Source organism: Carcharodon carcharias, chromosome 35 (assembly GCF_017639515.1).
Source record: "Carcharodon carcharias isolate sCarCar2 chromosome 35, sCarCar2.pri, whole genome shotgun sequence".
Classification (NCBI taxonomy): Eukaryota; Metazoa; Chordata; class Chondrichthyes; order Lamniformes; family Lamnidae; genus Carcharodon; species Carcharodon carcharias.
In genome coordinates, this window is record NC_054501.1 from 3,962,333 (window position 1) to 3,990,332 (window position 28,000).

General features: G+C 50.5%; 1 protein-coding gene across 1 annotated transcript in view; it reads left to right on the forward strand.

The window, feature by feature from the left end:
- Positions 1-28,000, forward strand: part of LOC121272761 (retinol dehydrogenase 11-like) — a 130,619-nt gene that overhangs the window by 4,762 nt on the left and 97,857 nt on the right. The window contains exon 3 of the mRNA XM_041179542.1: positions 1,207-1,398. Coding sequence (XP_041035476.1) covers positions 1,207-1,398 — 192 coding nt within the window. The remainder of the gene's footprint in view (positions 1-1,206; positions 1,399-28,000) is intronic.

A 28,000-nucleotide genomic window follows, 5' to 3' on the forward strand; every position in this document is an offset into this window, starting at 1 on the left:
GCTGTGCCCCTCATCAACTGCCCCCTCCGAGGGCAGTGCCCCTCATAAACTACCCCCTCAGAGGGCAAGGCCCCTCATCAACTACCCCCTCAGAGGGCAGTGCCCCTCATAAACCACACCATCAGAGGGCAGTGCCCCTCTTCAACTACCCCCTCAGAGGGCAGTGCCCCTCATAAACCACCCCCTCAGAGGGCAGTGCCCCTCATCATCTACCCCATCAGAGGGCAGTGCCCCTCATAAACCCCCCCTCAGAGGGCAGTGCCCCTCATCAATACCCCTTCAGAGGGCTGTGCCCCTCATCAACTGCCCCCTCCGAGGGCAGTGCCCCTCATAAACTACCCCCTCAGAGGGCAAGGCCCCTCATCAACTACCCCCTCAGAGGGCAGGGCCCCTCATCAATACCCCCTCAAAGGGCAGTGCCCCTCATCAATACCCCTTCAGAAGGCTGTGCCCCTCATCAACTGCCCCCTCCGAGGGCAGTGCCCCTCATCAACTACCCCCTCAGAGGTCTGTGCCCCTCATCAACCACCCCCTCAGAGGGCTGTGCCCCTCATCAACTACCCCATCAGAGGGCAGTGCCCCTCATCAACTACCCCCTCAGAGGGCTGTGCCCCTCATCAACCACCCCCTCAGAGGGCTGTGCCCCTCATCAACTACCCTCTCAGAGGGCAGTGCCCCTCATCAACCACCCCATCAGAGAGAAGTTCCCCTCATCAACTACCCCCTCAGAGGGCAGTGCCCCTCATCAATACCCCCTCAGCGGGCAGTGGGCCTCATCAACTACCCCATCAGAGGGCAAGGCCCCTCATCAACTACCCCCTCAAAGGGCAGTGCCCCTCATCAACTACCCCCTCAAAGGGCAGTGCCCCTCATCAACTACCCCCTCAGAGGGCAAGGCCCCTCATCAACTACCCCCTCAAAGGGCAGTGCCCCTCATCAACTACCCCCTCAAAGGGCAGTAGTCCCCATAAACTGACCCCCCTCTCATGCGAGCGACACGTGCCCATGTCCTGATTCCACCCATGAGAGAGAGAGGGGCACCGTCGCCTTCTCTCAGCCACCCGCCAACTGGATTCGCACCCCCCCCCTCCCCCGCCGCCCCTCTCAGCACCCCCCCCCCCCCCCCCCCGCCCATCCTTCCTTCCTCTCCCTACTGGCCTGGCCCACCTCCCACCTTTCCACGGTCTGTGCCCCCTCCCTCCTCAGGTGCCCGGGTGATCATGGCGTGCCGGGACCTGGAGAAGAGCGAGCTGGTGGCCGAGCAGCTGAGAGCCAGCGTCTGCAGCAACAACATTGTGGTCTACAAGCTGGACCTGGCCTCGCTCAACTCCATCCAGTGCTTCGCCAGGGAGGTGGTGGAGAACGAGGATCACGTCGACATCCTCATCAACAACGCAGGTGAGAGCGGGGGCGGGGAGGGCTGGGCTAACCAGGGAGGCAGCACCTGGTGGAGGGGGCTGGGGTAAGGTCCTGGCGGTTCAACGGTTGGGGGCAAGAGTTTGGTGTTTGGGGTAAGGGTCCGATGTTGGGGTAAGGGTTCCATGTTGGGGTGAGGGTTGGACGTTGGGGGTGAGGGTTCCATGTTGGGGTTGAGGGTTCCATGTTGGGGTGAGGGTTGGATGTGGGGTAAGAGTTTGATGTTGGGGGTGAGGGTTGGATGTTGGGGGTGAGGGTTCCATGTTGGGGTTGAGGGTTGAATGTTGGGGTGAGGGTTGGATGTTGGGGTAAGAGTTTGATGTTGGGGGTGAGGGTTCCATGTTGGGGTTGAGGGTTGAATGTTGGGGTTGAGGGTTGGATGTTGGGGTTGAGGGTTGGATGTTGGGGTGAGGGTTGGATGTTGGGGTAAGAGTTTGATGTTGGGGGTGAGGGTTCCATGTTGGGGTTGAGGGTTGAATGTTGGGGTTGAGGGTTGGATGTTGGGGTGAGGGTTGGATGTTGGGTAAGAGTTGGATGTTGGGGGTGAGGGTTCCATGTTGGGGTGAGGGTTGGATATTGGGGTGAGGGTTGGATGTTGGAGGTGAGGGTTCCATGTTGGGGTGAGGATTGGATGTTGGGGTGAGGGTTGGATGTTGGGGTGAGGGTTGGATGTTGGGGTAAGAGTTTGGTGTTGGGGGGTGAGGGTTGGATGTTGGGGTGAGGGTTGGATGTTGGGGTAAGAGTTTGGTGTTGGGGGGTGAGGGTTCCATGTTGGGGTGAGGGTTGGATGTTGGGGTAAGAGTTTGGTGTTGGGGGTGAGGGTTCCATGTTGGGGTGAGCGTTGGATATTGGGGTGAGGGTTGGATGTTGGGGTGAGGGTTGGATATTGGGGTGAGGGTTGGATGTTGGGGTAAGAGTTGGATGTTGGGGGTGAGGGTTCCATGTTGGGGTGAGGGTTGGATGTTGGGGTAAGAGTTTGGTGTTGGGGGGGTGAAGGTTCCATGTTGGGGTGAGCGTTGGGTATTGGGGTGAGGGTTGGATGTTGGGGTGAGGGTTGGATGTTGGGGTGAGGGTTGGATGTTGGGGTAAGAGTTTGGTGTTGGGGGGTGAGGGTTCCATGTTGGGGTGAGGGTTGGATGTTGGGGTGAGGGTTGGATGTTGGGGTAAGAGTTTGGTGTTGGGGGGTGAGGGTTCCATGTTGGGGTGAGGGTTGGATGTTGGGGTAAGAGTTTGGTGTTGGGGGTGAGGGTTCCATGTTGGGGTGAGCGTTGGATATTGGGGTGAGGGTTGGATGTTGGGGTGAGGGTTGGATATTGGGGTGAGGGTTGGATGTTGGGGTAAGAGTTGGATGTTGGGGGTGAGGGTTCCATGTTGGGGTGAGGGTTGGATGTTGGGGTAAGAGTTTGGTGTTGGGGGGGTGAAGGTTCCATGTTGGGGTGAGCGTTGGGTATTGGGGTGAGGGTTGGATGTTGGGGTGAGGGTTGGATGTTGGGGTGAGGGTTGGATGTTGGGGTAAGAGTTTGGTGTTGGGGGGTGAGGGTTCTATGTTGGGGTGAGGGTTGGATGTTGGGGTAAGAGTTTGGTGTTGGGGGGTGAGGGTTCCATGTTGGGGTGAGCGTTGGATATTGGGGTGAGGGTTGGATGTTGGGGTGAGGGTTGGATATTGGGGTGAGGGTTGGATATTGGGGTGAGGGTTGGATGTTGGGGTAAGGGTTGGATGTTGGGGTAAGAGTTGGATGTTGGGGTGAGGGTTGGATGTTGGGGTGAGGGTTGGATGTTGGGGTGAGGGTTTGGTGTTGGGGTAAGAGTTGGATGTTGGGGTGAGGGGTGGATGTTGGGGATAAGGGTTCGATGTTGGGAGTGAGTGTTTGATGTTGGGGTGAGCGGTGGATGTTGGGGGTCAGTGTTTGATGTTGGGGTGAGGGGTGGATGTTGGGGGTGAGGGTTTGATGTTGGGAGTGAGGGGTGGATGTTAGGGTGAGGTGTGGCTGTTGGGGTGCAGGGTGGATGTTGGGGGTGAGGGGTGGATGTTGGGGGTGAGGGTTCGATGTTAGGGGTGTTTGATGTTGGGGGTGAGTATTTGATTTGGGGTGAGGGGTGGATGTTGGGGGTGAGGGGTGGATGTTGTGGGTGAGGGTTTGATGTTGGGGTGAGGGGTGGATGTTGGGGTGAGGGGTGGATGTTGGGGGTGAGTGTTTGATGTTGGGGTGAGGGGTGGATGTTGGGGTGAGGGGTGGATGTTGGGGGTGAGGGGTGGATGTTGGGGTAAGAGTTTGATGTTGGGGTGAGGGTTCCATGTTGGGGTTGAGGGTTGAATGTTGGGGTTGAGGGTTGGATGTTGGGGTAAGAGTTTGATGTTGGGGGTGAGGGTTCCATGTTGGGGTGAGGGTTGGATGTTGGGGTAAGAGTTTGGTGTTGGGGGGTGAGGGTTGGATGTTGGGTTGAGGGTTGGATGTTGGGGTAAGAGTTTGGTGTTGGGGGGTGAGGGTTCCATGTTGGGGTGAGGGTTGGATGTTGGAGTAAGAGTTTGGTGTTGGGGGGTGAGGGTTCCATGTTGGGGTGAGGGTTGGATGTTGGGGTAAGAGTTTGGTGTTGGGGGGTGAGGGTTCCATGTTGGGGTGAGCGTTGGATATTGGGGTGAGGGTTGGATGTTGGGGTGAGGGTTGGATATTGGGGTGAGGGTTGGATGTTGGGGTAAGAGTTGGATGTTGGGGTGAGGGTTGGATGTTGGGGTGAGGGTTGGATGTTGGGGTGAGGGTTTGGTGTTGGGGTAAGAGTTGGATGTTGGGGTGAGGGGTGGATGTTGGGGATAAGGGTTCGATGTTGGGAGTGAGTGTTTGATGTTGGGGTGAGGGGTGGATGTTGGGGGTGAGTGTTTGATGTTGGGGTGAGGGGTGGATGTTGGGGGTGAGGGGTGGATGTTGGGGGTGAGGGTTTGATGTTGGGGTGAGGGGTGGATGTTGGGGGTGAGGGTTCGGTGTTGGGATGAAGGGTGGATGTTGGGGGTGAGTGTTTGATGTTGGGGTGAGGGGTGGATGTTGGGGTGAGGGGTGGATGTTGGGGGTGAGGGGTGGATGTTGGGGGTGAGGGGTGGATGTTGGGGTAAGAGTTTGATGTTGGGGGTGAGGGTTCCATGTTGGGGTTGAGGGTTGAATGTTGGGGTTGAGGGTTGGATGTTGGGGTGAGGGTTGGATGTTGGGGTGAGAGTTTGATGTTGGGGGTGAGGGTTCCATGTTGTGGTGAGGGTTGGATGTTGGGCTAAGAGTTGGATGTTGGGGGTGAGGGTTCCATGTTGGGGTGGGTGAGGGTTCCATGTTGGGGTGAGGGTTGGATGTTGGGGTGAGGGTTGGATGTTGGGGTAAGAGTTTGATGTTGGGGGTGAGGGTTCCATGTTGGGGTGAGGGTTGGATGTTGGGGTAAGAGTTTGGTGTTGGGGGGGTGTGGGTTCCATGTTGGGGTGAGCGTTGGATATTGGGGTGAGGGTTGGATGTTGGGGTGAGGGTTGGATGTTGGGGTGAGGGTTAGATGTTGGGGTAAGAGTTTGGTGTTGGGGGGTGAGGGTTCCATGTTGGGGTGAGCGTTGGATATTGGGGCGAGGGTTGGATATTGGGGTGAGGGTTGGATGTTGGGGTGTGGGTTGGATGTTGGGGTGAGGGTTTGGTGTTGGGGTAAGAGTTGGATGTTGGGGTGAGGGGTGGATGTTGGGGGTGAGTGTTTGATGTTGGGGTGAGGGGTGGATGTTGGGGTGAGTGTTTGATGTTGGGGGTGAGTGTTTGATGTTGGGGTGAGGGGTGGATGTTGGGGGTGAGTGTTTGATGTTGGGGTGAGGGGTGGATGTTGGGGGTGAGTGTTTGATGTTGGGGTGAGGGGTGGATGTTGGGGGTGAGTGTTTGATGTTGGGGTGAGGGGTGGATGTTGGGGGTGAGTGTTTGATGTTGGGGTGAGGGGTGGATGTTGGGGTGAGGGGTGGATGTTGGGGTGAGGGGTGGCTGTTGGGTTGCGGGGTGGATGTTGGGGGTGAGTGTTTGATGTTGGGGTGAGGGGTGGATGTTGGGGGTGAGGGTTCGATGTTAGGGGTGAGTGTTTGATGTTGGGGTGAGTGTTTGATGTTGGGGGTGAGGGGTGGATGTTGGGGCTGAGTGTTTGATGTTGGGGTGAGGGGTGGATGTTGGGGGTGAGGGGTGGATGTTGGGGGTGAGGGTTCGGTGTTGGGATGAAGGGTGGATGTTGGGGTTGAGTGTTTGATGTTGGGGTGAGGGGTGGATGTTGGGGGTGCGGGGTGGATGGGGTGAGGGGTGGATGTTGGGGGTGAGGGGTGGACGTTGGGGTTGCGGGGTGGATGTTGGGGGTGAGGGTTTGATGTTGGGGGTGAGTGTTTGATGTTGGGTGTGAGTGTTTGATGTTGGGGTGAGGGGTGGATGTTGGGGTGAGGGGTGGATGTTGGGGGTGAGGGTTTGATGTTAGGGGTGAGGGTTTGATGTTGGGGGTGAGGGTTTGATGTTGGGGGTGAGGGTTTGATGTTGGGGGTGATTGTTTGATGTTGGGGTGAGGGGTGGATGTTGGGGGTGAGTGTTTGATGTTGGGGTGAGGGGTGGATGTTGGGGTGAGGGGTGGATGTTGGGGGTGAGGGTTTGATGTTGGGGGTGAGGGTTTGATGTTGGGGGTGAGGGTTTGATGTTGGGGTGAGGGGTGGATGTTGGGGTGAGGGGTGGATGTTGGGGTCAGTGTTTGATGTTGGGGGTGAGTGTTTGATGTTGGGGGTGAGTGTTTGATGCTGGGGGTGAGTGTTTGATGTTGGGGTGAGGGGTGGATGTTGGGGTGAGGTGTGGTGTTGGGGGTGAGGGTTTGATGTTGGGGGTGAGTGTTTGATGTTGGGGGTGAGTGTTTGATGTTGGGGTGAAGGGTGGATGTTGGGGTGAGTGTTTGATGTTGGGGGTGAGTGTTTGATGTTGGGGTGAAGGGTGGATGTTGGGGTGAGGGGTGGATGTTGGGGTGAGTGTTTGATGTTGGGGCTGAGTGTTTGATGTTAGGGGTGAGTGTTTGATGTTGGGGTGAAGGGTGGATGTTGGGGTGAGGGTTTGATGTTGGGGGTGAGTGTTTGATGTTGGGGGTGAGTGTTTGATGTTGGGGGTGAGTGTTTGATGTTGGGGTGAAGGGTGGATGTTGGGGGTGAGGGGTGGACGTTGGGGTTGCGGGGTGGATGTTGGGGGTGAGGGTTTGATGTTGGGGGTGAGTGTTTGATGTTGGGTGTGAGTGTTTGATGTTGGGGTGAGGGGTGGTTGTTGGGGTGAGGGGTGGATGTTGGGGGTGAGGGTTTGATGTTAGGGGTGAGGGTTTGATGTTGGGGGTGAGGGTTTGATGTTGGGGGTGAGGGTTTGATGTTGGGGGTGATTGTTTGATGTTGGGGTGAGGGGTGGATGTTGGGGGTGAGTGTTTGATGTTGGGGTGAGGGGTGGATGTTGGGGTGAGGGGTGGATGTTGGGGGTGAGGGTTTGATGTTGGGGTTGAGGGTTTGATGTTGGGGGTGAGGGTTTGATGTTGGGGTGAGGGGTGGATGTTGGGGTGAGGGGTGGATGTTGGGGTCAGTGTTTGATGTTGGGGGTGAGTGTTTGATGTTGGGGGTGAGTGTTTGATGTTGGGGGTGAGTGTTTGATGTTGGGGTGAGGGGTGGATGTTGGGGTGAGGTGTGGATGTTGGGGGTGAGGGTTTGATGTTGGGGGTGAGTGTTTGATGTTGGGGGTGAGTGTTTGATGTTGGGGTGAATGGTGGATGTTGGGGTGAGTGTTTGATGTTGGGGGTGAGTGTTTGATGTTGGGGTGAAGGGTGGATGTTGGGGTGAGGGGTGGATGTTGGGGTGAGTGTTTGATGTTGGGGCTGAGTGTTTGATGTTAGGGGTGAGTGTTTGATGTTGGGGTGAAGGGTGGATGTTGGGGTGAGGGTTTGATGTTGGGGGTGAGTGTTTGATGTTGGGGGTGAGTGTTTGATGTTGGGGGTGAGTGTTTGATGTTGGGGTGAAGGGTGGATGTTGGGGTGAGGGTTTGATGTTGGGGTGAGGGGTGGATGTTGGGGGTGAGGGTTTGATGTTGGGGTGAGGGGTGGCTGTTGGGGGTGAGGGTTTGATGTTGGGGTGAGGGGTGGATGTTGGGGGTGAGGGTTCGGTGTTGGGGTGAGGGGTGGATGTTGGGGGTGAGGGGTGGATGTTGGGGTGAAGGGTGGATGTTGGGGTGAGGGTTTGATGTTGGGGTGAGGGGTGGATGTTGGGGGTGAGGGGTGGATGTTGGGGGTGAGTGTTTGATGTTGGGGTGAGGGGTGGATGTTGGGGTGAGGGGTGGATGTTGGGGTGAGGGGTGGATGTTGGGGGTGAGGGGTGGATGTTGGGGGTGAGGGTTTGATGTTGGGGTGAGGGGTGGATGTTGGGGGTGAGGGTTTGATGTTGGGGTGAAGCGTGGATGTTGGGGTGAGGGTTTGATGTTGGGGTGAGGGGTGGATGTTGGGGGTGACGGTTTGATGTTGGGGTGAGGGGTGGATGTTGGGGGTGAGTGTTCGGTGTTGGGATGAAGGGTGGATGTTGGGGGTGAGGGTTTGATGTTGGGGTGAGGGGTGGATGTTGGGGGTGAGTGTTTGATGTTGGGGTGAGGCGTGGATGTTGGGGTGAGGGTTTGATGTTGGGGTGAGGGGTGGATGTTGGGGGTGAGGGTTTGATGTTGGGGTGAAGGGTGGATGTTGGGGTGAGGGTTTGATGTTGGGGTGAGGGGTGGATGTTGGGGGTGAGGGGTGGATGTTGGGGGTGAGTGTTTGATGTTGGGGTGAGGGGTGGATGTTGTGGTGAGGGGTGGATATTGGGGTGAGGGGTGGATGTTGGGGGTGAGTGTTTGATGTTGGGGTGAGGGGTGGATGTTGGGGGTGAGTGTTTGATGTTGGGTGGATGTTGGGGGTGAGGGTTTGATGTTGGGGTGAGGGGTGGATGTTGGGGGTGAGTGTTTGATGTTGGGGGTGAGGGTTCGACGTTGGAGTAAGAGTTCGATGTTTGATATTGGGCATTAGGGTTAGGGTTCGATTTCGGGTTAAGGGTTAGGCGTTAGGGGTTAAGGGTTAGTGGTTAGGGTTCAGGTGAGGGATCGGGTTAGGTGAGGGTTCGGGTTAGGAGTTTGGGATAGGGTTAGGTTGAGGGTGAGGGTTAGGGTGAGGATTAGAGTCATGATTAGGGTTAGGAGTTGGGGTGAGGGTTAGGGTTAGGGTTGGGTTGAGGGTTAGGGTCCGGGTCAGGGTTGGGGTGAAGGTTAGGGTCATGGTTAGGGGTTGGGGCTGGGGTGAGGGCTAGGGTTAGCGTTTGGTTGAGGGTCAGGGTTAGGGTTAGGGTTAGGGTTAGGGTTGGGCTGAGGGTTAGGGTCAGGGTTAGGGTCAGGGTTAGGGTTAGAGGTTAGTGTTTGGGTGAGGGTTAGGTTCAGGATTATGGTTAGGGCTAGGACTTAGGGTTCGGGTGAGGGTTAGGTTCAGGGTTATGGTCAGGGTTAGGGGTTAGGGTTGGGATTAGGGTTAGGGTCAGGGTTAGGGTTAGGGTTGCGGTGAGGGTTAGGGCGAGTGTTAGGGTTAGGTTTGGGGTTAGTGTTTGGGTGAGGGTGAGTGTTAGGGTTAGTGTTTGGGTCAGGGTCAGGTTTAGGGTTAGGGTTAGGGTTAGGGTTAGGGTTAGGGTGAGTGTTACGGTTACGGTGAGTGTTAGGGTTAGGGTTAGGGTCAGTGTTAGGGTTAGGGATTAGGGTTGTGGTGATGGTTAGGGTCAGGGTCAGGATTAGGCGTTAGGGTTGTGGTGAGGTTTAAGGTCAGGGTTAGCGTTAAGGATTAGGGTTTTGATGAGGGTTAGGGTCAGAGTCAGGGTTAGGTGTTGGGGTTGGGGTGAGGGTTAGGGTGAGTGTCAGGTTCAGGTTTAGGGTTAGGGTTGGGATGAGGGTTAGTGTTAGGGTTAGTGTTAGGGTCAGGGTCTGGGTTAGGGTTAGAGTTGGGGTTAGGATTAGAGTTGGGGTAGGGTTAGGGTGAGTGTCAGGGTTAGGTTTAGGGTTAGGGTTAGGGTTGGGATGAGAGTTAGGGTTAGTGTTAGGGTCAGGGTCAGGGTTAGGTTTAGGGTCAGGGGGAGTATTAGGGTTAGGTTTAGGGTGAGTGGTAGGGTTAAGGTAATGATTAGGGTCAGTGTTAGTGTTAGGGTGAGTATTAGGGTTAGGGTTAAGGGTTAGGGTGAGTATTAGGGTTAGGGTTAAGGTGAGTGTTAGGTTCTGGGTGAGTGTTAGGTTTAGGGTTAGGGTTAGGGTGAGTGTTAGGGTCAGAATGAGTGTTAGGGTTAGGGTTAGAGTTAGGGTGAATGTTAGTGTTAGGGTTAGGGTTAGGGTTGGGGTGATGTTTAGGGTCAGGGTCAGGGTTAGGGTTAGGTGTTAGCGTTAGGCTTAGGGTTAGGGTTAGGGTTAGGTTCAGGGTCAGGGTTAGGGTTAGCGTTGGGGTGAGGGTGAGTGTTAGGGTTAGGACGAGTGTTAGGGTTAGGGTCAGGGTCAGGGTTAGGCGTTAGGATTGCGGTGAGGGTTAGGGTTAGGGTCAGGTTTAGGGTTATGGTTAGGGTTAGGGTTAGGTTTAGGGGTTAGGGTTAGTGTTAGGGTTAGTGTTAGGGGTTAGAGTTAGGGTTAGGGTTAGGTTTTGGGTTAGGGTTAGGGGTTAGGGTTAGGGTTCGGGTTTAGGGTTAGGGTTAGTGTTATGGTTAATGTAAGGGTTAGGGTTAAGGTGTAGGGTTAGGGTTAGAGTGAGGGTTAAGGCTAGGCATTAGGGGTTAGAGTTCGGGTTAGGGTGAGGGTGGAGGTTAAGGTTAGGGTTAGGGTTAGAGTTAGGGTTAGGGTTAGGGTTAGGGTTAGGGTCAGGGGCAGGGTCATCGTTAGGTTTAGGGTTGGGGTTAGGGTTAATCATTTTGGGTTTGACATTGGTCATTAGGGTTAGGTTCAGGTTTAGGATTAGGATTATGATTAGGGTAAGGGTTAGAGTTAGGCTTAGGGTTAGGGTTAGGGTTAGGGTTAAGCATTTCGGGTTTGACATTGGTCATTAGGGTTAGGGTCAGGTTTAGGGTCAGGTTTAGGGTTAGGGCAAGGGTTTGGGTTAAGGTCAGGTTTAGGCCTAGGGATAGGGTTAGGGTTACTGTTCGGATTAGGGTCAGGGTCTGGGTTAGGGGTCAGGGTTAGGGTTAGGTCAGGGTTAGGGTTAGGGCGAGGTCAGGTTTAGGGGTTAGGGTTAGGGTTAGTGTTAAGGTTAAGCGTGTCTGGTTTGACAATTAGTTATTTGCATTCGTGTTAGATTTGGGTTGGGGTTAGTGTTAGGGTTAGGTTCGGGTTAGGGTTACGGTCAGGGTTAGGGATTAGGGTTAGGGGTTAATGTTAGGGGTTAGGTTTAGGGTCAGGGTTAGTGGTTATGGTGAGGGTTAGGGTTAAGGTTAGGTTTAGGGTGAGTGTTATGGTTAGGGTTAGGGTGAGGGTTAGGGTTAGGGTTAGGTTCGGGTTAGGTTTAGGGTCAGGGTTAGGGATTGGGGTTAGGGTTAGGGGTTAGGGTTAGGGTCAGTGTCAGGGTTAGGGATTAGGGTTAGGGTTTGTGTTAGGGTTATGGTGAGTGTTAGGGTTTGGGTTAGGGTTAGGATTAATGTTAGGGTTAGGGTATGGGTGAGAGTTAGGGTTTGGTTTAGAGTTAGGGTTTGGGTGAGCGTTAGGGTTAGGGTTAGGGTTAGGGTTAGGGTTAGTGTTAGGGTTAAGCGATTCTGGTTTGACAATTAGTTATTTGCATTCGGGTTAGATTTGGGTTAGGGTTAGGGTTAGGGTTAGGGTTAGGGTTAGGGTTAGGGTTAGGGGTTAGCTTTAGGGTCAGGGTCAGGGTTAGGGTTTAGGGTTAGGGTTAGGGTTAAGGTTAGGGTTAGGGTGAGTGTTATGGTTAGGGTTGGGGTGAGGGTAAGGTTTAGGGTTAGGTTCGGGTTAGGGTTAGGGTCAGGGTTAGGAATTGGGGTTAAGGTTAGGGTCAGGGTCAGGGTTAGGGGTTAGGGTTAGGGTTAGGGTTAGGGTTACGGTGAGTGTTAGGGTTTGGGTTAGGGTTATGATTAATGTTAGGGTTAGGGTTAGGGTTTGGGTGAGTGTTAGGGTTTGGGTTAGGGTGAGGTTTAGGTTGAATGTTAGGTTTAGGGTGAGTGTTAGGGTTAGGGTGAGTGTTAGGGTTAGGTTTAGCGTTAGGGTTAGGCTTAGGGTGAGCGTTACCGTTAGGAGTTTTGGTTAGGGTTAGGGTGAGGTTTAGGGTGAATGTTAGGTTTAGGGTGAGTGTTAGGGTTAGGGTGAGTGTGAGTGTTAGGGTAGGGTGAGGATTAGGGTTAGGGTTAGGGTTAGGTTGAGTATTAGGGTTAGGGTTAAGGTGAGTGTTAGCTTCTGGGTGAGTGTTAGGTTTAGGGTTAGGGTGAGGGTTAGGGTGAGTGTTAGGGTTAGGGTTAGAGTTAGGGTGAATGTTAGTGTTAGGGTTAGGGTTAGGGTTAGTGTTAGGGTTCGGGTGATGTTTAGGGTCAGGGTCAGGGTTACGGTTAGGTGTTAGGGTTACGGTTAGGGTCAGGGTCAGGGTCAGAGTTAGGGTTGGGGTGAGTGTAAGGTTTAGTGTTAGGGTCAGGATCGGGTTAGGGTTAGGGTTAGGGTGAGTATTAGGGTTAGGGTTAGGGTGAGTGTTAGGTTTAGGGTTAGGGTTAGGGTTAGTGTGAGTGTTAGGTTTGAGGCTGTGGTTAAGGTTAGGCTTAGGGTTAGGGTTAGGGTGAGTGTTATGTTCTGGGTGAGTGTTAGGGTTAGGGTTAGGGTGAGGGTTAGGGTGAGTGTTAGGGTTAGGGTTAGAGTTAGGGTGAATGTTAGTGTTAGGTTTAGAGTTAGGGTTATGGTTAGGGTTCGGGTGATGTTTAGGGTCAGGGTGAGGGTTACGGTTAGCTTTAGGATTAACCTTAGGGTGGGTTTTAGGGTTAGGGTTAGGGGTTAGTGTTAGGGTTAGGGTTAGGGTGAGAGTGAGGGTTAGTGTGAGGGTGAGTATTAGGATTAGGGTTAGGGTGAGTATTAGGGGTTAGGGTTAGGTTTAGGGTTAGAGTTATAGTTAGAGTTAGGGTTAGGGTTTTGGGTTAGGGTTAGGGTCATGATTATGGTAAGGGTTAGGTTTAAGGTCAGGGCGGGTATCAGGGTGAGGGTTAGGCTTACGGTTAGGGTTAGGGTTAGGGTTAGGGTTAGGCGTTAGGGTTAGGGTTAGCGTTTTAGGGGTTAGTGTTAGGTTTAGTGGTTAGGGTTAGGGTTAGGGTTAGGGTTAGGTTTAGGATGAATATTTTGGTTATGGTTAGGGATTATGGTAAGGGTCAGGGTCATCGTTAGGTGTAGGGTTGGGGTTAGGTTTAATCATTTCTGGTTTGACATTGGTCATTAGGATTAGGGTCAATGTTAGGGTTAGGGTTAGGGTTATGATTAGGGTAAGGGTTAGTGTTAGGGTTCCGATTAGGGTAATGTTTAGGGTTAAGGTCATGGTGAGCATCTGGGTGAGGCTTAGGGTGAGGGTTAGGGTTAGGGTTAGGGTTAGGGGTTAGGTTTACTGTTAGGTTTAGGCGTTAGGGTTAGGGTTAGGGTTAGCGTTAGGGGTTAGCGTTAGGGTTAGTGTTAGAGTTAGCGGTTAGGGTTAGGGTTAGGGTTCGGGGTTAGTGTTAGGGGTTAGGGTTCGGGTTAGGCGTTAGAGTTAGGGTTCTGGTTAGTTGTTAGGGTTAGCGTTAGGTTTAGGGGTTAGGGTTAGGGTTAGGGTTAACTTTAAGGGTTAGAGTCAGGGTTAGGGTTAGGTTTTGGGTTAGGGTTAGGGGTTAGGTTTAGGGTTCGGGGTTTGGGTTAGGGTTCGGGTTTAGGGTTAGGGTTAGTGTTATGGTTAGTGTAAGGGTTAGGGTTAAGGTCAGGGTGAGCATCAGGGTTGGCCTTAGGGTTAGGGTTAGGGTAAGTGTTAAGGCTAGGCATTAGGGGTTAGAGTTCGAGTCTAGATTCGGGTTAGGGTGAGGGTGGATGTTAGGGTTAAGGTTAGGTTTAGGGTGAGGGCTAGGTGTTATGGGTTAGAGTCCGAGTGTGGATTCGGTTTAGAGTGAGGGTGGAGGTTAGGGTTAGGCTTTAGTGTTAGGGTTAGGGTCAGGGTCAGGGGCAGGGTCATCGTTAGGTTTAGGGTTGGGGTTAGGGTTAAGCATTTCAGGTTTGACATTGGTCATTAGTGTTAGGGTCAGGTTTAGGATTAGGATTATGATTAGGGTAAGGGTTAGAGTTAGGCTTAGGGTTAGGGTTAGGGTTAGGGTTAAGCATTTCGGGTTTGACATTGGTCATTAGGGTTAGCGTCAGGTTTAGGGTCAGTTTTAGGGTTAGGGTTAGGGTAAGGATTTGGGTTAAGGTCAGGGTTAGGCCTAGGTATAGGGTTAGGGTTACTGTTCAGATTAGGGTCAGGGTCATGGTTAGGGTTAGTTCAGGGTTAGGGTTAGGGCGAGGTCAGGGTTAGGGGTTAGGGTTAAGGTTAGTGTTAGGGTTAAGCGTATCTGGTTTGACAATTAGTTATTCGCATTCGGGTTAGACTTGGGTTAGGGTTAGTGTTAGGGTTAGGTTCGGGTTAGGGTTACGGTCAGGGTTAGGGATTAGGTTTAGGTGTTAAGGTTAGGGGTTAGGTTTTGGGTCAGGGTCAGGGTTAGTGGTTATGGTTAGGGTTAGGGTTAAGGTTAGGGTTAGGGTGAGTGTTATGGTTAGGGTTAGGGTTAGGGTTAGGGTTAGCATTAGGTTTAAGCGAGTCTGGTTTTACAATTAGTTATTCGCATTCGGGTTAGATTTGAGTTAGGGTTAGGGTTAGGGTTAGGTTCGGGTTAGGGTTACGGTCAGGGTTAGGGATTAGGGTTAGGGGTTAGGGTTAGGGGTTAGGTTTAGGGTCAGGGTCAGGGTTAGTGGTTAGGGTTAGGGTTAGGGTTAAGGTTAGGGTTAGGGTGAGTGTTATGGTTAGGGTTGGGGTGAGGGTTAGGGTTAGGGTTAGGTTCGGGTTAGGGTTATGATCAGGGTTAGGGATTGGGGTTAGGGTTAGGGTCAGGGTCAGGGTTAGGGGTTAGGGTTAGGGTTAGGGTTAGGGTTATGGTGAGTGTTAGGGTATGGGTTAGGTTTATGATTAATGTTAGGGTTAGGGTTAGGGTTTGGGTGAGTGTTAGGTTTTGGGTTAGGGTTAGAGTTTGGGTGAGTGTTAGGGTTAGTGTTATGGTTAGGGTTAGGGTTTGGGTTAGGGTTAGGGTTAGGGTTTGGGTGAGTGTTAGGGTTTGTGTGAGTGTTAGGGTTAGGTTTAGGGTTAGGGTTAGGCTTAGGGTGAGGGTTATGGTTAGGGGTTAGGGTTAGGGTTAGGGTGAGGTTTAGGGTGAGTGTTAGGTTTAGGGTGAGTGTTAGGGTTAGGGTGAGTGTTAGGGTTAGGTTTAGGGTTAGGGTTAGGGTTTAGATGAGTTTTAGGGTTTGGGTTAGTGTTAGTGTTAGGGTTAGGGTGAGTGTTAGGGTTAGGGATTAGTGTTAGGGTTTGGGTTAGGGTTATGGTGAGTGTTAGGGTTTGGGTTAGGGTTAGGATTAATGTTAGGGTTAGGGTTAGGGTTTGGGTGAGTGTTAGGGTTTGGTTTAGGGTTAGGGTTTGGGTGAGTGTTAGGGTTAGGGTTAGGGTTAGTGTTAGTGTTAGGGTTAAGCGAGTCTGGTTTGACAATTAGTTATTCGCATTCAGGTTAGATTTGGGTTAGGGTTAGGGTTCGGTTCGGGTTAGCGTTACGGTCAGGGTTAGGGATTAGGGTTAGGGGTTAGGGTTAGGGGTTACGTTTAGGGTCAGGGTCAGTGTTAGGGGTTAGGGTTAGGGTTAGGGTGAGTGTTATGGTTAGGGTTGGGGTGAGGGTTAGGGTTAGGGTTAGGTTCGGGTTAGGGTTAAGGTCAGGGTTAGGGATTGGGGTTAGGGTTACGGTCAGGGTCAGGGTTAGGGGTTAGGGTTAGGGTTAGTGTTTGGGTGAGTGTTAGGGTTTGGGTTAGGGTGAGGTTTAGGGTGAATGTTAGGTTTAGGGTGAGTGTTAGGGTTAGGGTGAGTGTTAGGGTTAGGTTTAGGTTTAGGGTTAGGGTTCGGGTGATGTTTAGGGTCAGGGTCAGGGTTACGGTTAGTTGTTAGGGTTAGGGTTAGGGTCATGGTCAGGGTCAGAGTTAGGGTTGGGGTGAGTGTAATGTTTAGTGTTAGGGTCAGGATCGGGTTAGGGTTAGGGTTAGGGTGAGTATTAGGGTTAGGGTTAGGGTTAGGGTTAGGGTGAGTGTTAGGTTTAGGGTTAGGGTTAGGGTTAGGGTTAGTGTTAGGTTTAAGGCTGTGGTTAGGGTTAGGCTTAGGGTTAGGGTTAGGGTTAGGGTGAGTGTTAGGTTCTGGGTGAGTTTTAGGGTTAGGTTTAGGGTGAGGGTTAGGGTGAGTGTTAGGGTTAGGGTTAGAGTTAGGCTGAATGTTAGTGTTAGGTTTAGGGTTAGGGTTAGGTTTCGGGTGATGTTTAGGGTCAGGGTGAGGGTTACGGTTAGCTTTAGGATTAGCCTTAGGGTGGGGTTTAGGGTTAGGGTTAGGTTCGGGTTAGGGTTAAGGTCAGGGTTAGGGATTGGGGTTAGGGTTACGGTCAGGGTCAGGGTTAGGGGTTAGGGTTAGGGTTAGTGTTTGGGTGAGTGTTAGGGTTTGGGTTAGGGTGAGGTTTAGGGTGAATGTTAGGTTTAGGGTGAGTGTTAGGGTTAGGGTGAGTGTTAGGGTTAGGTTTAGGGTTAGGGTTAGGGTTTAGATGAGTGTTAGGGTTAGGGTTAGGGTGAGTGTTAGGGTAGGGTGAGGATTAGGGTTAGGGTTATGTTGAGTATTAGGGTTAGGGTTAAGGTGAGTGTTAGGTTCTGGGTTAGTGTTAGGTTTAGGGTTAGGGTGAGGGTTAGGGTTAGGGTTAGGGTTAGGGTTAGGGTTAGGTTTAGGGTTAGGGTTCGGGTGATGTTTAGGGTCAGGGTCAGGGTTACGGTTAGTTGTTAGGGTTAGGGTTAGGGTCATGGTCAGGGTCAGAGTTAGGGTTGGGGTGAGTGTAATGTTTAGTGTTAGGGTCAGGATCGGGTTAGGGTTAGGGTTAGGGTGAGTATTAGGGTTAGGGTTAGGGTTAGGGTTAGGGTGAGTGTTAGGTTTAGGGTTAGGGTTAGGGTTAGGGTTAGTGTTAGGTTTAAGGCTGTGGTTAGGGTTAGGCTTAGGGTTAGGGTTAGGGTTAGGGTGAGTGTTAGGTTCTGGGTGAGTTTTAGGGTTAGGTTTAGGGTGAGGGTTAGGGTGAGTGTTAGGGTTAGGGTTAGAGTTAGGCTGAATGTTAGTGTTAGGTTTAGGGTTAGGGTTAGGTTTCGGGTGATGTTTAGGGTCAGGGTGAGGGTTACGGTTAGCTTTAGGATTAGCCTTAGGGTGGGGTTTAGGGTTAGGGTTAGGTTCGGGTTAGGGTTAAGGTCAGGGTTAGGGATTGGGGTTAGGGTTACGGTCAGGGTCAGGGTTAGGGGTTAGGGTTAGGGTTAGTGTTTGGGTGAGTGTTAGGGTTTGGGTTAGGGTGAGGTTTAGGGTGAATGTTAGGTTTAGGGTGAGTGTTAGGGTTAGGGTGAGTGTTAGGGTTAGGTTTAGGGTTAGGGTTAGGGTTTAGATGAGTGTTAGGGTTAGGGTTAGGGTGAGTGTTAGGGTAGGGTGAGGATTAGGGTTAGGGTTATGTTGAGTATTAGGGTTAGGGTTAAGGTGAGTGTTAGGTTCTGGGTTAGTGTTAGGTTTAGGGTTAGGGTGAGGGTTAGGGTTAGGGTTAGGGTTAGGGTTAGGGTTAGGTTTAGGGTTAGGGTTCGGGTGATGTTTAGGGTCAGGGTCAGGGTTACGGTTAGTTGTTAGGGTTAGGGTTAGGGTCATGGTCAGGGTCAGAGTTAGGGTTGGGGTGAGTGTAATGTTTAGTGTTAGGGTCAGGATCGGGTTAGGGTTAGGGTTAGGGTGAGTATTAGGGTTAGGGTTAGGGTTAGGGTTAGGGTGAGTGTTAGGTTTAGGGTTAGGGTTAGGGTTAGGGTTAGTGTTAGGTTTAAGGCTGTGGTTAGGGTTAGGCTTAGGGTTAGGGTTAGGGTTAGGGTGAGTGTTAGGTTCTGGGTGAGTTTTAGGGTTAGGTTTAGGGTGAGGGTTAGGGTGAGTGTTAGGGTTAGGGTTAGAGTTAGGCTGAATGTTAGTGTTAGGTTTAGGGTTAGGGTTAGGTTTCGGGTGATGTTTAGGGTCAGGGTGAGGGTTACGGTTAGCTTTAGGATTAGCCTTAGGGTGGGGTTTAGGGTTAGGGTTAGGTTCGGGTTAGGGTTAAGGTCAGGGTTAGGGATTGGGGTTAGGGTTACGGTCAGGGTCAGGGTTAGGGGTTAGGGTTAGGGTTAGTGTTTGGGTGAGTGTTAGGGTTTGGGTTAGGGTGAGGTTTAGGGTGAATGTTAGGTTTAGGGTGAGTGTTAGGGTTAGGGTGAGTGTTAGGGTTAGGTTTAGGGTTAGGGTTAGGGTTTAGATGAGTGTTAGGGTTAGGGTTAGGGTGAGTGTTAGGGTAGGGTGAGGATTAGGGTTAGGGTTATGTTGAGTATTAGGGTTAGGGTTAAGGTGAGTGTTAGGTTCTGGGTTAGTGTTAGGTTTAGGGTTAGGGTGAGGGTTAGGGTTAGGGTTAGGGTTAGGGTTAGGGTTAGGTTTAGGGTTAGGGTTCGGGTGATGTTTAGGGTCAGGGTCAGGGTTACGGTTAGTTGTTAGGGTTAGGGTTAGGGTCATGGTCAGGGTCAGAGTTAGGGTTGGGGTGAGTGTAATGTTTAGTGTTAGGGTCAGGATCGGGTTAGGGTTCGGGTTAGGGTGAGTATTAGGGTTAGGGTTAGGGTTAGGGTTAGGGTGAGTGTTAGGTTTAGGGTTAGGGTTAGGGTTAGGGTTAGTGTTAGGTTTAAGGCTGTGGTTAGGGTTAGGCTTAGGGTTAGGGTTAGGGTTAGGGTGAGTGTTAGGTTCTGGGTGAGTTTTAGGGTTAGGTTTAGGGTGAGGGTTAGGGTGAGTGTTAGGGTTAGGGTTAGAGTTAGGCTGAATGTTAGTGTTAGGTTTAGGGTTAGGGTTAGGTTTCGGGTGATGTTTAGGGTCAGGGTGAGGGTTACGGTTAGCTTTAGGATTAGCCTTAGGGTGGGGTTTAGGGTTAGGGTTAGGGGTTAGTGTTAGGGTTAGGTTTAGTGTGAGGGTGAGGGTTAGTGTGAGGGTGAGTATTACGATTAGGGTTAGGGTGAGTATTAGGGTTAGGGTTAGATTTAGGGTTTAGGGGTTAGGGTTAGGTTTAGGGTTAGAGTTAAAGTTAGAGTTAGGGTTAGGGTTTTGGGTTAGGGTTAGGGTCATGATTATCGTAAGGGTTAGGTTTAAGGTCAGGGTGAGTATCAGGGTGAGGGTTAGGCTTACGGTTAGGGTTAGGGTTAGGGTTAGGCGTTAGAGTTAGGGTTAGGGTTTTAGGGGTTAGTGTTAGGTTTAGTGGTTAGGGTTAGGGTTAGGGTTAGGGTTAGGTTTAGGATGAATGTTTTGGTTATGGTTAGGGATTATGGTAAGGGTCAGGGTTATCGTTAGGTGTAGGGTTGGGGTTAGGTTTAATCATTTCTGGTTTGACATTGGTCATTAGGATTAGGGTCAAGGTTAGGGTTAGGGTTAGGGTTATGATTAGGGTAAGGGTTAGTGTTAGGGTCAGGATTAGGCTTAGGGTTCCGATTAGGGTAAGGGTTAGGGTTAAGGTCAGGGTGAGCATCTGGGTGAGGCTTAGGGTGAGGGTTTGGGTTAGGGTTAGGGTTAGGGGTTAGGGTTAGTGTTAGGTTTAGGCGTTAGGGTTAGGGTTAGGGTTAGCGTTAGGGGTTAGTGTTAGGGTTACGGTTAGGTTTTGGGTTAGGGTTAGAGGTTAGGTTTAGGGTTCGGGTTTTGGGTTAGGGTTCGGGTTTAGGGTTCGGGTTAGTTTTATGGTTAGTGTAAGGGTTAGGGTTAGGGTTAGGGTTAGGGTTAGGGTCAGGGTCAGGGGCAGGGTCATCGTTAGGTTTAGGGTTGGGGTTAGGGTTAAGCATTTCGGGTTTGACATTGGTCATTAGGGTTAGGGTCAGGTTTAGGATTAGGATTATGATTAGGGTAAGGGTTAGAGTTAGGCTTAGGGTTAGGGTTAGGGTTAGGGTTAAGCATTTCGGGTTTGACATTGGTCATTAGGGTTAGCTTCAGGTTTAGGGTCAGGTTTAGGGTTAGGGTTTGGGTATGGATTTGGGTTAAGGTCAGGGTTTGGCCTAGGGATAGGGTTAGGGTTACTGTTCAGATTAGGGTCAGTGTCAGGGTTAGGTTTAGGTCAGGGTTAGGGTTAGGGCGAGGTCAGGGTTAGGGGTTAGGGTTAGGGTTAGTGTTAGGGTTAAGCGTATCTGGTTTGACAATTAGTTATTCGCATTCGGGTTAGATTTGGGTTAGGGTTAGTGTTAGGGTTAGGTTCAGGTTAGGGTTGCGGTCAGGGTTAGGGATTAGAGTTAGGGGTTAATGTTAGGGCTTAGGTTTAGGGTCAGTTTCAGGGTTAGTGGTTATGGTTAGGGTTAAGGTTAGGGTTAGGGTGAGTGTTATGGTTAGGGTTAGGGTGAGGGTTAGGGTTAGGGTTTGGTTCGGGTTAGGGTTAGGGTCAGGGTTAGGGATTGGGGTTAGGGTTAGGGGTTAGGGTTCGGGTCAGTGTCAGGGTTAGGGATTAGGGTTAGTGTTTGTGTTAGGGTTATGGTGAGTGTTAGGGTTTGGGTTAGGGTTAGGATTAATGTTAGGGTTAGGGTTAGGGTTTGGGTGAGTGTTAGGGTTTGGGTTAGGGTTTGGGTTTGGGTGAGTGTTTGGGTTAGGGTTAGGGTTATTGTTAGGGTTAAGCGAGTCTGGTTTGACAATTAGTTATTCGCATTCGGGTTAGATTTGGGTTAGGTTTTGGGTTAGGGTTAGGTTCGGGTTAGGGTTACGGGCAGGGTTAGGGATTAGGGTTATGGGTTAGGGTTAGGGGTTAGGTTTAGGTTCAGGGTCAGGGTTAGTGGTTAGGGTTAGGGTTAGGGTTAAGGTTAGGGTTAGGGTGAGTGTTATGGTTAGGGTTGGGGTGAGGGTTAGGGTTAGGATTAGGTTCGGTTTAGGGTTAGGTTCAGGGTTAGGGATTGGGGTTAGGGTTAGGGTCAGGGTCAGGGTTAGGGGTTAGGGTTAGGGTTAGGGTTAGGGTGAGTGTTAGGGTTTGGGTTAGGGTTATGATTAATGTTAGGGTTAGGGTTAGGCTTTGGGTGAGTGTTAGGGTTTGCGTTAGGGTTAGGGTTTGGGTGAGTGTTAGGTTTAGTGTTAGGGTTAGGGTTAGGGTTTGGGTTCGGTTAGGGTTAGGGTTTGGGTGAGTGTTAGAATTTGGGTGAGTGTTAGGGTTAAGCGTATCTGGTTTGACAATTAGTTATTCGCATTCGGGTTAGATTTGGGTTAGGGTTAGTGTTAGGGTTAGGTTCAGGTTAGGGTTGCGGTCAGGGTTAGGGATTAGAGTTAGGGGTTAATGTTAGGGCTTAGGTTTAGGCTCAGTTTCAGGGTTAGTGGTTATGGTTAGGGTTAAGGTTAGGGTTAGGGTGAGTGTTATGGTTAGGGTTAGGGTGAGGGTTAGGGTTAGGGTTTGGTTCGGGTTAGGGTTAGGGTCAGGGTTAGGGATTGGGGTTAGGGTTAGGGGTTAGGGTTCGGGTCAGTGTCAGGGTTAGGGATTAGGGTTAGTGTTTGTGTTAGGGTTATGGTGAGTGTTAGGGTTTGGGTTAGGGTTAGAATTAATGTTAGGGTTAGGGTTAGGGTTTGGGTGAGTGTTAGGGTTTGGGTTAGGGTTTGGGTTTGGGTGAGTGTTTGGGTTAGGGTTAGGGTTATTGTTAGGGTTAAGCGAGTCTGGTTTGACAATTAGTTATTCGCATTCGGGTTAGATTTGGGTTAGGTTTTGGGTTAGGGTTAGGTTCGGGTTAGGGTTACGGGCAGGGTTAGGGATTAGGGTTATGGGTTAGGGTTAGGGGTTAGGTTTAGGTTCAGGGTCAGGATTAGTGGTTAGGGTTAGGGTTAGGGTTAAGGTTAGGGTTAGGGTGAGTGTTATGGTTAGGGTTGGGGTGAGGGTTAGGGTTAGGATTAGGTTCGGTTTAGGGTTAGGTTCAGGGTTAGGGATTGGGGTTAGGGTTAGGGTCAGGGTCAGGGTTAGGGGTTAGGGTTAGGGTTAGGGTTAGGGTGAGTGTTAGGGTTTGGGTTAGGGTTAGGGTTTGGGTGAGTGTTAGGTTTAGTGTTAGGGTTAGGGTTAGGGTTTGGGTTCGGTTAGGGTTAGGGTTTGGGTGAGTGTTAGAATTTGGGTGAGTGTTAGGGTTAGGTTTAGGGTTATGGTTAGGCTTAGGATGAGGGTTAGGGTAAGGGTTTAGGTTTAGGGTTAGGGTGATGTTTAGGGTCAGTGTTAGGTTTAGGGTGAGTGTTAGGTTTAGGGTCAGTGTTAGGTTTAGGTTTAGGGTTAGGGTTAGGGTTTAGATGATTGTTAGGGTTTGGGTTAGTGTTAGGGTTAGGGTTAGGGTGAGTGTTATGGTTAGGGTTAGGGTGAGTGTTAGGCTAGGGTGAGGATTAGGGTTAGGGTTAGGGTTAGGTTGAGTATTAGGGTTAGGGTTAAAGTGAGTGTTAGGTTCTGGGTGATTGTTAAGTTTAGGGTTAGGGTGAGTGTTAGGGTGAATGTTAGGGTTAGGGTTAGAGTTAGGGTGAATGTTAGTGTTAGGGTTAGGGTTAGGGTTAGGGTTAGGGTTCGGGTGATGTTTAGGGTCAGGGTCAGGGTTACGGTTAGGTGTTAGGTTTAGGGTTAGGGTCAGGGTCAGGGTCAGAGTTAGGGTTGGGGTGAGTGTCAGGTTTAGTTTAAGGGTCAGGATCGGGTTAGGGTTAGGGTTAGGGTGAGTATTAGGGTTAGGGTTAGGGTTAGGGTGAGTGTTAGGTTCTGGGTGAGTGTTAGGATTAGGGTTAGGGTGAGGGTTAGTGTGAGTGTTAGGGTTAGGGTTAGAGTTAGGGTGAATGTTAGTGTTAGGTTTAGGGTTAGGGTTAGGGTTAGGGTTCGGGTGATGTTTAGGGTCAGGGTGAGTGTTACGGTTAGCTTTAGGATTAGCCTTAGAGTGGGGGTTAGGGTTAGGGGTTAGTGTTAGGGTTAGGGTTAGGGTGAGGGTGAGGGTTAATGTGAGGGTGAGTATTAGGATTAGGGTTAGGATGAGTATTAGGGTTAGGGGTTAGGGGTTAGGGGTAGGTTTAGGGTTAGAGTTAGATTTAGAGTTAGGGTTAGGGTTTTGGGTTAGGGTTAGGGTCATGATTAGGGTAAGGGTTAGGTTTAAGGTCAGGGTGAGTATCAGGGTGAGGCTTAGGGTGAGGGTTAGGCTTACAGTTAAGGTTAGGGTTTGGGTTAGGCATTAGAGTTAGTGTTAGGGTTAGGGGTTAGTGTTAGGTTAAGGGGTTAGGGTTAGGGTTAGGGTTAGGGTTAGGTTTATGATTAGTGTTAGGGTTAGAGTTAGGATGAATGTTTTGGTTATGGTTAGGGATTATGGTAAGGGTCAGGGTCCTCGTTAGGTGTAGGTTTGGGGTTAGGGTTAACCATTTCGGGTTTGACATTGGTCATTAGGGTTAGTGTCAAGGTTAGGGTTAGGGTTAGGGTTATGATTAGGGTAAGGGTTAGTGTTTGGGTCAGGGATGGGTTAGGGTTAGGGTTACGATTAGGGTAAGGGTTAAGGTTAAGGTCAGGGTGAGCATCTGGGTGAGGCTTATGCTGAGGGTTATGGTTAGGGTTATGGTTAGGGGTTAGGGTTAGGGTTAGGGTTAGGTTTAGGGGTTAGTGTTAGGGTTAGGGTTTCGGGTTGGGGTTCGGGGTTATGGTTAGAGTTAGGGGTTAGGGTTATGGTCAGGGTTAGGCATTAGAGTTAGGGTTATGGTTAGGGGTTAGGGTTAGGGTTAGGTTTAGGGGTTAGGGTTAGGGTTAGGGTTAGCATTAGGGGTAGAGTTAGGGTTAGGGTTAGGTTTTGGGTTAGAGTTAGTGGTTAGGGTTAGGGTTAGTGTTTTGGTTAGTGTAAGGATTATGGTTAAGGTCAGGGTGAGCATCCGGGTGGTGTTTAGGGTTAAGTTTAGGTTGAGGATTAAGGCTAGGCATTAGGGGTTAGAGTTCGAGTCTAGATTCGGGTTAGGGTGAGGGTGGAGGTTAGGTTTAGGGTTAGGGTTAGGGTTAGGGCTAGGCGTGAGGGGTTAGAGTCCGAGTGTGTTTTCGGTTTAGGGTCAGGGTCAAGGTTAGGGGTTAGGGTTAGGCTTAGGGTTAGGGTTAGGGTTAGGGTTAGGGTTATGATTAGGGTTAGGGTTAGGGTTAGGGTTAGGGTTAGGGTTAGGGTCAGGGTCAGGGTCATCATTAGGTTTAGGGTTGGCGTTAGGGTTAAGCATTTCGGGTTTGACATTGGTCATTAGGTTTAGGGTCAGGTTTAGGATTAGGATTTTGATTAGTGTAAGGGTTAGGGTCAGGTTTAGGGTTAGGGTTAGGTTAAGGGTTTGGGTTAATGTCAGGGTTAGGGCTAGGGATAGGGGTAGGGTTAGTGTTCGGATCAGTTTCAGGATCAGGGTTAGGGGTCAGAATTAGGGTTAGGGTCAGGTCAGGGTTAGGGTTAGGGTTAGAGTTAGGGTTAGGGTTAGGGTTAGGATGAGTGTTAGGGTTAGGGTGAGTGTTAGGGTTAGGGTCAGGCATTGGGCTTAGGGTTAGTGTGAGGGTTACGGTTAGCTTAAGGATTAGCCTTAGGGTGGGGGTTAGTGTTAGGGTTAGGGGTTAGTGTTTGGGTTAGGGTTAGGGTGAGGGTGAGGTTTAGTGTGAGGGTGAGTATTAGGATTAGGTTTAGGGTGAGTATTAGGGTTAGGGTTAGCTTTGGGGTTAGCTGTTAGGGTTAGGTTTAGGGTTAGAGTTAGAGATAGAGTTAGGGTTCGGGTTTTGGGTTAGGGTTAGGGTCATGATTAGGGTAAGGGTTAGGTTTAAGGTCAGGGTGTGTATCAGGGTGAGGCTTAGGGTGAGGGTTAGGCTTACAGTTAAGGTTAAGGTTTGGGTTAGGCATTAGAGTTAGGGTTAGGGTTAGGGGTTAGTGTTAGGTTAAGGGGTTAGGGTTAGGGTTAGGGTTAGGGTTAGGGTTAGGGTTAGGGTTAGGGTTAGAGTTAGGATGAATGTTATGGTTAGGGTTAGGGATTAGGGTAAGGGTCAGGGTCATCATTAGGTGTAGGGTTGGGGTTAGGGTTAATCATTTCTGGTTTGACATTGGTCATTAGGTTTAGGGTCAGGGTTAGGGTTAGGGTTAAGGTTATGATTAGGGTAAGGGTTAGTGTTAGGGTCAGGGTTAGGGTTACGATTTGGTAAGTGTTAGGTTTAAGGTCAGGGTGAGCATCTGGGTGAGGCTTAGGGTGAGGTTTAGGGTTAGTGTTAGGGCTAGGGTTATGGTTAGGGGTTAGGGTTAGGGTTAGATTTAGGGGTTAGGGTTAGGGTTAGGGTTAGCGTTACGGGTTAGTGTTTGGGTTAGGGTTAGGATTAGGGGTTAGGGTTAGGGTTCGGGGTTAGGGTTAGGGTTAGAGGTTAGTGTTAGTGTTAGGCGTTAGAGTTAGGGTTATGGTTAGGGGTTAGGGTTAGCGTTCGGTTTAGGGGTTAGAGTTAGGTTTAGGTTTAGCGTTAGGGATTAGTGTAAGGGTTAGGGTGAGGGTTAGGGGTTAGGGTTAGGGATCGGGGTTAGGGTTAGTGTTAGGGGTTAGGGTTAGGGTTAGGTTTAGGATTAGTGTTAGGGTTAGAGTTAGGATGAATGTTATGGTTATGGTTAGGGATTAGGTTAAGCGTCAGGGTCATCGTTATGTTTAGGGTTGGGGTTAGGGTTAACGATTTCGGGTTTGACATTGGTCATTAGGGTTAGGGTCAAGGTTAGGGTTAGGGTTAGGGTTATGATTAGGGTAAGGGTTAGTGTTAGGGTCAGGGATGGGTTAGGGTTAGGGTTACGATTAGGGTAAGTTTTAAGGTTAAGGTCAGGGTGAGCATCTGGGTGAGGCTTAGGGTTAGGGTTAGGTTTTGGGTTAGGGTTAGGGGTTAGGGTTACGGTTCGGGGTTAGGGTTAGGGTTAGTGTTTTGGTTAGTGTAAGGATTATGTTTAAGTTCAGGGTGAGCATCAGGGTGGGGCTTAGGGTTAAGGTTAGGGTGAGGATTAAGGCTGGGCATTAGGGGTTAGAGTTCGAGTCTAGATTCGGGTTAGGGTGAGGGTGGAGTTTGCGGTTAGGGTTAGGGTTAGGGTTAGGGCTAGGCGTGAGGGGTTAGAGTCCGAGTGTGGATTCGGTTTAGGGTCAGGGTCAAGGTTAGGGTTTAGGGTTAGGCTTAGGGTTAGGGTTAGGGTCAGGGTCAGGGTCATCGTTAGGTTTAGGGTTGGCGTTAAGGTTAAGCATTTTGGGTTTGACATTGGTCATTAGGTTTAGGGTCAGGTTTATGCTTAAGATTATGATTAGGGTAAGGGTTAGGGTTAGGTTTAGGGTTAGGTTTAGAGTAAGGGTTTGGGTTAAGGTCAGGGTTAGGGCTTGGGATAGGGTTAGGGTTAGTGTTCGGATTAGGCTCAGGGTCAGGGTTAGGGGTCAGGGCTAGGGTTGGGGTCAGGTCAGGGTTAGGGTTAGGGTTAGGGTTAAGGTTAGGGTTAGGGTGAGTGTTAGGGTTAGGGTTAGGGTGAGGGTTAGGGTTAGAGTTAGGTACGGGTTAGGGTTAGGGTCAGGTTTAGGGATTAGATTTAGGGGTTAGGGTTAGGCGTTAGGTTTAGGTTCAGGGTCAGGGTTAGGGTTTAGGGTTAGGGTTAGGGTTAGGGTTAGGGTGAGTGTTAGGGTTAGGGTTAGGTTGAGGGTTAGGGCTAGGGTTAGGTTTGGGTTAGGGTTAGTGTCAGGTTTAGGCATTAGGGTTAGGGGTTAGGTTTAGGGTCAGGGTTAGGGTTAGGATGAGTTTTAGGGTTTGGTTTAGGGTTAGGGTTAGGGTTAGGGTTAGGGTGACGGTTTGGGTGAGTGTTAGGGTTTGGGTTAGTTTTAGGGTTAGGGTTAGGGTTAGGGTGAGTGTTAGGGTTAGGGTTAGAGTTAGGGTGAATGTTAGAGTTAGGGTTAGGGTTAGGGTTATGGTTTGGGTTGGGTTGATGTTTAGGTTTAGGATCGGGTTAGGGTTAGCTTTAGGGTTAGGGTGAGTATTAGGCTTAAGGTTAGTTTTAGGGTTAGGGTTAGGGTTAGGGTTAGGGTTAGTGTTAGGTTTAATGCTGTGGTTAAGGTTAGGTTTAGGGTTAGGGTTAGGGTTAGGGTGAGTCTTAGGGTTAGGGCGAGTGTTTGCGTTAGGGTCAGGCATTGGGGTTAGGGTTAGTGTGAGGATTACGGTTAGGTTTAGGATTAGAGTTAGGGTTAATGTTAGGGTGGGTGTTAGGTTTAGGGTTGGGGTTATTGATAGGGTTAGGGTTAGGGTGAGGGTTAGGGTTAGTGTGAGGGTGAGTATTAGGATTAGGGTTAGGGTTAGGGTGAGTATTAGGGTTAGTGTTAGGCTTAGGGGTTAGTGTTTACGGTTAGGTTTAGGGTTAGAGTTAGAGTTAGAGTTAGGTTTAGGGTTACGGTTAGGTTTAGGGTTAGAGTTAGAGTTAGAGTTAGGGTTAGGTTTAGGGTTAGGTTTAGGGTTATGATTAGGGTAAGGGTTAGGGTTAAGGTCAGGGTGAGTATCAGGATGAGGCTTAAGGTGAGGGTTAGGCTTAGGGTTAGTTTTAGGGTTAGGCATTAGAGTTAGGGTTAGGGTTAGGGTTTAAGGTTAGGTCTAGGTTTAGGGGTTAGTGTTAGGGTTAGGGTTAGGTTTAGGATTAGTGTTAGGGTTAGAGTTAGGATGAATGTTATGGTTAGGGTTAGGGATTAGGCTAAGGGTCAGGGTCATCATTAGGTGTAGGGTTGGGGTTAGGGTTAATCATTTCTGGTTTGACATTGGTCATTAGGTTTAGGGTCAGGGTTAGGGTTAGGGTTAAGGTTATGATTAGGGTAAGGGTTAGTGTTAGGGTCAGGGTTAGGGTTACGATTTGGTAAGTGTTAGGTTTAAGGTCAGGGTGAGCATCTGGGTGAGGCTTAGGGTGAGGTTTAGGGTTAGTGTTAGGGCTAGGGTTATGGTTAGGGGTTAGGGTTAGGGTTAGATTTAGGGGTTAGGGTTAGGGTTAGGGTTAGCGTTACGGGTTAGTGTTTGGGTTAGGGTTAGGATTAGGGGTTAGGGTTAGGGTTCGGGGTTAGGGTTAGGGTTAGAGGTTAGTGTTAGTGTTAGGCGTTAGAGTTAGGGTTATGGTTAGGGGTTAGGGTTAGCGTTCGGTTTAGGGGTTAGAGTTAGGTTTAGGTTTAGCGTTAGGGATTAGTGTAAGGGTTAGGGTGAGGGTTAGGGGTTAGGGTTAGGGATCGGGGTTAGGGTTAGTGTTAGGGGTTAGGGTTAGGGTTAGGTTTAGGATTAGTGTTAGGGTTAGAGTTA